Genomic DNA, 9,460 nt, shown 5'->3' with positions numbered 1-9,460 from the left:
GTCATGTAATTATTTCTGATATTCTTGTTATCTTAATGGCTAATATTTCATGCGAATTTGTATCTATTTTATTGTGCAAGTAACGCATTAGTTTCTTTGTACCAATTTAACCCCCCAAAGGATGTGGTGCGATGTGGCTCAATATTTTAATTTCCATCTACAGTTCACTTAATGCTCTTGAATTACATGATTAATTATTGAGAGATCCATAGGCACTATTTCTAGGATTTATTTCTATTTAATATTATTTATTCATTTTATTTCTTTTTTAATTATTGGGTGGTCCTTCGCAGCTATCGAAATTAATTATCATTATAATTAATATTCTGAGCCAGATTTACCCACAGTTCCTCAGTCACCTCGCCATCTGTTTGGGCAACTAGACTTTTTACATGTAATTTAACACCAACAACAAAGTATCAACGCTTTCACATTGCAATGTGTCAGGCATACTACATAAATCCATCTATCTCTGAAGCATATATTGTTGCCCTCACAACCCGCAATATGTAATAATATGTGACAATATGTCACCCGCAAGATCAGCTACTCTCGCTACACAACAAGTCTCCTCTATGGTGATTGATCTTCCTGGGAATCACTACAGGGACCTTCAATCAGTGAGTCCGCAAATTAAGTATATCCTCTTGCAGCTTCTTCTATATCGCTGCTACCTCAACTAATGACGGATAATGGCCACCATGTACCACTGCTACATCAATTCTGGACGCACCATGACCATCATACATGAACTTGTAATTCCATTACTACAAAATAATAAACTATATCCTATCGAAATACAAATAACATTCATTAAATAAAATTATCCTCGCAATTCTATATTCCGTGCACCGGCCTATACTGTGGGGGGTGCTCCCCCACATGGACGAGTCCACACCAAAAATCTTGATCCGCCAGGGGGCTCTCCCCCTCAGTCAGCCCCTGACCCTGGCCACACTACCTGGGAAGCACACCATAAAATTTTGCCCTGTTTATATACAGCCTACATTCGCAGCCAACTAGACTATTGTTGGTAGGCATTTGCATCGGCTGCTCCTACAGAGCAACCACAGAGCCTTGAGGTCATACAAAGCAATGCTCTGCGACTTACATGTGGCGCAATGCTTTCCACTCGTTTCTTTGGACTTCACGTGGTAACAGGCCTCACAAGCTTAGCCACCAGACGGGACATAATGTGTGCCAACTATCTGTCACTCTGTACCACTGCTCACCAGACACACCCATACAGATAAAAAATTAACCCAACAATTAACCCACATAATCCCCACTTCCCCACCAATCACAACCGATCCTCACACTACGGGGGGCCTCGTAGCCTGGTGGATAGCGCGCAGGATTCGTAATTCTGTGGCGCGGGTTCGATTCCCGCACGAGGCAGAAACAAATGGGCAAAGTTTCTTTCACCCTGAATGCCCCTGTTACCTAGCAGTAAATAGGTACCTGGGAGTTAGTCAGCTGTCACGGGCTGCTTCCTGGGGTGTGTGTGTGTGTGTGTGTGTGTGGTGTGGAAAAAAAAAAAAAAAAAAAAAAAAAGTAGTTAGTAAACAGTTGATTGACAGTTGAGAGGCGGGCCGAAAGAGCAAAGCTCAACCCCCGTAAAAACACAACTAGTAAACACACGGGCTACAGATAACCTCAATATAGACCTCACTTTACTCCAAAACTCTGAAACTCAACTTACTGTGCCCCCCAATTCCACCTTGACTTTATACAACTCCTAATACATCAATACAACTCGAAGACAACATTCCAAAGTCTGCACCATTCTCAGCCATAGCCTCAGTCTTTGTCTCAAGATTGGAAAATTGGTACCCAAATACCACAGCGATTTATGCAGATGGATCTCGCATCCTCATGAACAACGCACCTTCGGTCACTAGCGCTGTATGGATACCGGAATACCATCTCCAGCAGGGATGGCAGTTACTAAACCAACTATCTATTTTCACTGCTGAATTATATGCCTTATACCAAGCTCGCCAAGCTTATAGGGGCCTCGTAGCCTGGTGGATAGCGCGCAGGACTCGTAGTTCTGTGGCGCGGGTTCGATTCCCGCACGAGGCAGAAACAAATGGGCAAAGTTTCTTTCACCCTGAATGCCCCTGTTACCTAGCAGTAAATAGGTACCTGGGAGTTAGTCAGCTGTCACGGGCTGCTTCCTGGGGGTGGAGGCCTGGTCGAGGACCGGGCCGCGGGGACACTAAAGCCCCGAAATCATCTCAAGATAACCTCAAGGAAGCTCTCCAAATAATCACATCATTACCAGTTGGGAGAGATACAATCTGTAGTGACTCCATGAGTGCGATTCAAGCAATTATGTACTCTTCAACGACATGCAAAGAGTTTGTTTACCCAAGCCTTTAACTTCTTCATGAACATCGATTGAACGGTTATGACATCTCTATCCATTGGATCCCAGCGCATTGTGGTATACTTCATAATAAACTTGTAGATCAACTGACCAAATCGATGCACAACACACCTCACATTACCTGTCATCCATTTCCTCATATTGCACGAAAAGTAGCCTTCAAAGATACTATCACCCAAGATTTTTTAATGAAATGGAAAACGTCATGCTCAGCTTTGTACTATGGGTCCATTAAAAAGAAATGGGAAACTTGGAAACATGTCAGTTATAGAAAGCAGAGAAACTGATGTAACGATGACCAGAATCAGGCTTGGAAACACCAAACTGGCAGCCCTCAGCTCTAAGTACAGATCAGACATCAACGAACTCTGCATCCACTGTCAGGGGCCTCAGACAATCGAACACTATCTCCTTCACTTTTGCTGACATCATAGTGCCAGATTAAACTTCAAACAAGTATTTACTGCACTTAAAATACCCTTTACCATCGAACATATATTAGGAGGAGGTGACCTCTCGTTACAGGAAAAATATAAAATAGTCATAACACTGGCTAAATATCTCCAGTCGACTAACAAATTAAGCTACATTTGACCCGTGCCACATTTATACCTGGCGCCACCAACAGCTAAACACACAAAGCAACTGCCTCGTCGCAGTACAACGCACAAACACTTTTGAAACTCTTATCATTCTCAACATAAACACGGGTCCCAACATTTGTATGGTGCAGTCATTGCCCTCCCAAAGCTTCCTCACGCTTCACTCAGTGAAATTCATTACAAATTCTTCTACACAAGTCACAAATAACTATTTTCCTCTGGAGAGACGACCTGCGTCCTTCTTTTCAGACTTCCTCACAAGTGACGTCTTAAGACCATTGCACGCAACATGCTCCTGCGATGACGTCATTTTTGCACATGAGTCGCCGCATACAGTCGACCTCTGACCTCCAAGTGACTTATCCAAGTGCTCCTCGGGGACGTATCTCCTCCTTAGTCACATTTAATGATGGTTGCTTGCAGCATTTAACTTCCCTGACTCCTCACTATGGTTAGGTGGGGAATAACTCTCAGTATGGGGCAGACCTTCATCATGAGGATCATGGGGTTCATAACACCCACCATCTTCACACCCACCAACCATCATCCCCTATTACCCTCCACCTTAACACCCCTAACTACCATCCCCCATTATCCTCCACCTTTACACCACCAACCACCACCCTCCACCTTCACTCAACCAACCACTATCCACAACTACTCTTCACCTTCACACAATCAACAACCACCCCTTACTACCCTCCACCTTCACACCACCAACCACCATCCCCAACTACTCTCCACCTTCATACCACCAACCATCATCCCCCACTACCCTCCACCTTCACAACTCTAACCACAACCCTCCACTTGACACAACCAACCACCACCCCTTACTACCCTCCAACTTCACACCACCAACCACCATCCCCAACTACCCTCCTCCTTCACACAATCAACCACCACCCTCTACTGCCCTCCCCCATCACTCCACCAACCACCACGCTCCACTACCCTCCACTTTCACACCACCAACTACCTACCCCCCATCATCCACCACTATCTCTCCACCAACTACCACCCCACCAACCACCACTCTCCACTAACTACTACCCCACCATTTACCACTCAGTCTCCACCAACTACCACCCCACCAACCACTACTCTCTCTCCACCAAATACCACCCCACCAACCACCACTCTCTCTCCACTAACTACCACCCCAAAATCCACCACTCACCACCAACTACCAAGGTAAAATCTTACTGAAGCGACCATACGAGTTATAAATACTCATACTCCGCCCAAGTAAAGCAGAAACAAGCAACACTTAGTGGGCCAGCCAGAGTCTTAGGGCCCGCGCAGGAATATCTCTGCAAAAAAAAAAAAACTACCACCCTACCAACCACCATTCTCTCTCCACTAACTACCCCCCCCCCCCACCATCCACCACTCTCTCTCTCCACCCACTACTCCTCCACCATCCACCTCTCTCTCTCCTCCAACTATCAAGCAAACCATTCACTATTCTCTTTCCACCAACTACTACCCCACCATCCACCACTCTCTCACTACCAACTACCACTCCACCATCCACCACTCTCTCACTACCAACTATCCCTCCGCCATCCACCACTCTCTCTCCACCAACGCCCCCTACTATCCACCACTTTCTATCCACCAACTACTACCCCCACCATCCACCACACTCTCTTCCCTCCATCTACCCCACCATCTACCAAACTCTCTCCCTACCTACTACCCCCCCCCCTCACCATCCACCACTCTCTCCTCACCAACTATCCCTCCACTCTCTCTCCACTAACTACCACCCCACATACCACCAGTCTCTTTCCGCCAACAACCCACCCACCATCCACCATTCACTCTCCATTAACTACCCCCCTCCACCATCCACCACTCTCTCTCTCTCTCTCACTTAACTACCCCCCCCACCATCCACCACTCTCTCTCACTTAGCTACCCCCCCCCCACCATCCACCACACTCTCGCCACCAACTACTACCACACTATCAACCACTCTCTCGCCACCAACTACCACCCCACCATCCTCCACTCTCTCTCCACCAACTACCACCCCAACATCCCCCTCTCTCTCTCTCCGCCAACTACCACCCCACCATCATCCACTCTCTCTCATCCAACTACCCCACCAACACCCCCCCCCACTCTCTTTCCACTAACTACCCCCCCCCCCACCATTCACCACTCTCTCTCCACCAACTACCGCCAACACCCCCCCTCTCTCCGCCAACTTCCATCCCACCATCCACCATTCTTTCTCCACAAACTACTACCCCACCATCCACTACTCTCTCTCCACCAACTTCCACCTCACCATCCACCAACTACCACCCACAGTCCATTACTCACCACCAACTACCCCCTTGCAATCCATCACTCTTTCTCCACCCACTACCACACCCAACCAACAACCACTCTCTCTCTTTACCAACTACCCCCCACAATCCACCACTCTCTCTCCACTAACTATCACCACCCCATCCACCACTCTCTCTCCACCAACTACCTTCCCAATCCACCACTCTTTCCTTCAGCTACCACCCCACCATCCACCATTCTCTCTCCACCAATTACCCCCCACCATCCACCATTCTCTCTCCGCTAACTACCACCCCACCATCACCACTCTCTCTCCTCCAACAACCCCCCCCACCATCAACCACTCTCTCTCCATCAACTACCCCGCCCCCATCCACCACTCTCTTTAAACCAACTACTACCCCACCATCCACCATTCTCTCTACAACAACTACCACCCCACCATTCTCCACTCTGTCTCCACCAACTACCACCTCACCATCCACCACTCTCTCTCCACCAACAACCACCCCACCATCAACCACTTTTTCTCTACTGAGTCCAACCTGAGCTGTCGTGGAGTGAGGACGTGTCGCCTGTCATCTCCGGTAGTTTGAGGTGATTGCCGTTTTTGCCGGAAGGGGGTGTGGGTGTCTCTACCATCCCTGCTGTTCCTGGTGGTGTGGACGTGTCGCTTTTGCGATGGGCGGCCATCTTTCCCCTGTCGTGAGGGTAAACTCCATAGGTTTGGAGTTTACTGGCCGTGCGGGTTACCCTCTCGTGGATTTGGTCTTGAGTGACATGCTCAAGGTCCCGGTCATGGACGTCTACAGTGTCGAGCTGGTCACTGCTCGCAGTGTGGTCATCAACTTTGTGGGTGAGGCAGTGTACCGTGACTTTCTCCGACGGTACGAGGGGCGTACTTTGCAGCTCCAGGACGGCAACAGGTCTGTGGCCATTTCGGACCGAAGTGGTGTGGTGACATATAAGAGTGCCCATGGCGTCCCCATGGAGTTTCCTGAGACCCTCCTCCGGCGTTTCTTCCAGAGGTATGGCCCCGTCGTCAGTGTGCGGGTGAACTCGCTGTCTTCTGGGAAATATTCGGGTGTGAAGACCAACATTCGTACCCTCGGGATGCGACTGAGGTTGGACATTCCATCCTCTGTCTGGCTTTTAGGGTACTACGTGTGGGTGTTTTATGCCCGACAACCCCGCACTTGTTTCCGGTGTGGCATGTTGGGGCATCAGGCTGCCGGGTGCACTGCTGATCCGGTTGCTCCCATAAATTTGTTCCGTGAAGAGGATTTCCCGCCGCTCCCTCTGGAGGAGGACTCCGGGGGTGAGGAGGTGGACGTTCCATTAGCTGATGAGGCTCCCCCAGCGTCGCCCGACATTCCTCCAGTTGTCGCAGGCCCTCCTCCGGATGTTGCGGTGCCGTCGGATGTTTCTCCTGCTACTGTCACTGTCCCTGCTGCTCCCGTGGGCCTTCCTGGTGCTCCCTGTTAGGCGTCGTCATCTTCTTACTCGTCTTTGGCTGCTGCGCCTGGCCCTGCATCCTCCCCTCGGGTCCCGGCTGTGCTGGGTGCTGGGGTGGCTGCGGTGCCTCCTGCTGTGTGTGACCTGGTTCCCCCTGTAGTAGAGGCTGCTGCCGTTCTGCGTCGAGCGTCTGTTCGTCCGGCTGGTGGTGGCCGTGTTTCTGAGTCCGCTTCCGGCTCTGATGATCTCCGGCCGGAGCCCAAACGTTCCAGGCATTCGTCGTCTGCCTGGGCCGATGTTGGGGAATTCAATGACTGTGGGTCTTCGGGTGTCGACGGTGTGGATCCGGATGCGTCAATGGCTCCATGGTTAGTGGAGGTGGAGGTATATGTGCCTGCTGGTGATGGTGACCGTGTCGCGGGTGTGCCTTCTGTTCCTTCTCCGCCGGGAGCCTCTACGCGGTGGGGTGTGGTGGCTTTCGTTGCCAGGGATGGTGGGGATACTGGTGATGGGCGTGGCCTGGTGATGACCTTAAGGAAGGATGCGCGCCGATTGGGTTCCTGGCGGTCGTCCGGTAGTGGGTCTGTTTAAGTTGGTGACCCTGTAGTGGTATCCTCTGTCCGGGTCCCTCCTATTGGGGTGTGCACTGGGGGTCTGGAGGACGTGTTGCTGGCGTCCGTGATGCCGTCGGGTCATTGGTCGCGGATTGCAGAGATAATTTGCAGAGATTCGAGGACCCGAGGGACTTTCATGATGGGGCGAGTCCCATGGTGTGGGTGCGTGTGGCGATCACTCACCTCAGGTGTGATACTGTCTGGGTCCCATGTTTACGGGTGTTTGTTGCCCAGGTGCCGGATGAAATGGCGTCTCCGGTGGATGGTCCAGGCTCCTGGATGTGGTTGCTTAGGGAAGCGTTTAATGTACGGTTCCCTCGGGACATGTTTCCGGGCAAGTATGTCCGCTGATTTCCTGTTTCTGTGCTTCTTTTTGTACTGTATGCCCTTCTGCCTTCTGGCTGTTTGATTGCCCTCTTGTAGTTTATGCCCGTGCCTCTCCCTTTGTTTGGGACGAGGCAGGTGGTTTAGTGTGAGTGTTTTTATTCATGTGTTTGTTTTTGTGTTATTATTTTCCACTGTGTGTCCTATTTATGCTTTACGTGTTGTGCTTGTTTGTTGTCTGCTGTGCTTTTTTGTTGTATTTCATGTTGTTCATGCTGATGTACTTTGTTGGTCCTTCAGGCTGGTGATTTTGTTTTTGTTCTAAAATGTTATAATGTTTTGTAATGTTACTGGGAGCCGGTCGGCCGAGCGGACAGCACGCTGGACTTGTGTTCCTGTGGTCCTGGGTTCGATCCCAGGCGCCGGCGAGAAATAATGGGCAGAGTTTCTTTCACCCTATGCCCCTGTTACCTAGCAGTAAAATAGGTACCTGGGTGTTAGTCAGCTGTCACGGGCTACTTCCGGGGGGTGGAGGCCTGGTCGAGGACCAGGCCGCGGGGACACTAAAAAGCCCCGAAATCATCTCAAGATAACCTCAAGATTACCTAACTATGTTTTATTGTTTTGCTTGCATTGTTTGCCTGTTTGTACTTGTTTTTTGTTTTGTGTCTTGATGTGTGTTTTTCATGTATACGTTGTTGCCTTCTCATGTTTTGTGTCTTGATGTGTGTGTTTCATGTATACCTTGTTGCCTTCTCATGTTTTGTGTCTTGATGTGTGTGTTTCATGTATACGTTGTTGCCTTCTCATGTTTTGTGTCTTGATGTGTGTGTTTCATGTATACGTTGTTGCCTTCTCATGTTTTGTGTCTTGATGTGTGTGTTTCATGTATACGTTGTTGCCTTCTCATGTTTTGTGTCTTGATGTGTGTGTTTCATGTATACGTTGTTGCCTTCTCATGTTTTGTGTCTTGATGTGTGTGTTTCATGTATACGTTGTTGCCTTCTCATGTTTTGTGTCTTGATGTGTGTGTTTCATGTATACGTTGTTGCCTTCTCATGTTTTGTGTCTTGATGTGTGTGTTTCATGTATACGTTGTTGCCTTCTCATGTTTTGTGTCTTGATGTGTGTGTTTCATGTATACGTTGTTGCCTTCTCATGTTTTGTGTCTTGATGTGTGTGTTTCATGTATACGTTGTTGCCTTCTCATGTTTTGATAATTGTTGTACTGGGCTGTTGGTCCTTCTGGCCGGCGGTTTCTTGTTTTGTTTTGTTATATTTCACTTGTTTTATTGTATTTATTGTATTTCCCTGGCATGCTTGCATGTAAAAATAAAAAAAAATAAACAACTTTTTCTCCACCAACTACCAACCCTCCCTCCCCACCATCCACCAACTACTCCCCCACCACCATTCACCACTCTTTCTCTACCAACTAACCCCACCACCATCCACCACTCTCTCTCCACCATCTACCCCCCACAATCCACCACTCTCTCCACCAACTACCACCCCACCATCCACCATTCTCTCTCCACTAACTACCCCCCCCCCCCCCGCCATCCACCATTCTCTCTCCACCAACTACCACCCCACCATCCACCACTCTCTCTCCACCAACTACCACCCCACCATCCACCACTCTCCACCAACTACCACCCCACCATCCACCACTCTCTCTCCACCAACTACCATCCCACCATCCACCACTCTCCACCAACTACCACCCCACCTTCCACCGCTCTCTCTTCACCAACTACCACCACCCG

The 9,460-nt window shown here is 49.3% G+C and overlaps 1 protein-coding gene across 1 annotated transcript; it reads right to left on the bottom strand.

Moving 5' to 3' along the window:
* Positions 1-6,797: 6,797 nt before the first annotated feature.
* On the bottom strand, positions 6,798-7,693 carry LOC138351718 (uncharacterized). Its single transcript, XM_069303742.1, has 2 exons — positions 7,551-7,693; positions 6,798-7,272 (listed from the first exon to the last, which is right to left on the bottom strand). Exons 1-2 carry the CDS (start codon positions 7,691-7,693, stop codon positions 6,798-6,800), a joined length of 618 nt encoding a protein of 205 aa, XP_069159843.1.
* Positions 7,694-9,460: the final 1,767 nt, after the last annotated feature.

The sequence above is a fragment of the Procambarus clarkii genome, chromosome 50 (genome assembly GCF_040958095.1).
Source record: "Procambarus clarkii isolate CNS0578487 chromosome 50, FALCON_Pclarkii_2.0, whole genome shotgun sequence".
In the NCBI taxonomy this organism is placed as follows: domain Eukaryota; kingdom Metazoa; phylum Arthropoda; class Malacostraca; order Decapoda; family Cambaridae; genus Procambarus; species Procambarus clarkii.
The sequence above is the reverse complement of the archived record's forward strand: the minus strand, read 5'-3'. Positions and strand labels throughout refer to the sequence as shown.

What these genes read in the sequence shown, in the direction of transcription:
- LOC138351718 (XM_069303742.1), bottom strand. Translation starts at nt 7,693, where the DNA reads ATGTCCCGAGGGAACCGTACATTAAACGCTTCCCTAAGCAACCACATC. An exon ending in CAGACAGTATCACACCTGAG is followed by an intron (nt 7,273 to 7,550) that starts GTGAGTGATCGC and finishes GGTCATCACCAG; the next exon opens with GCCACGCCCATCACCAGTAT.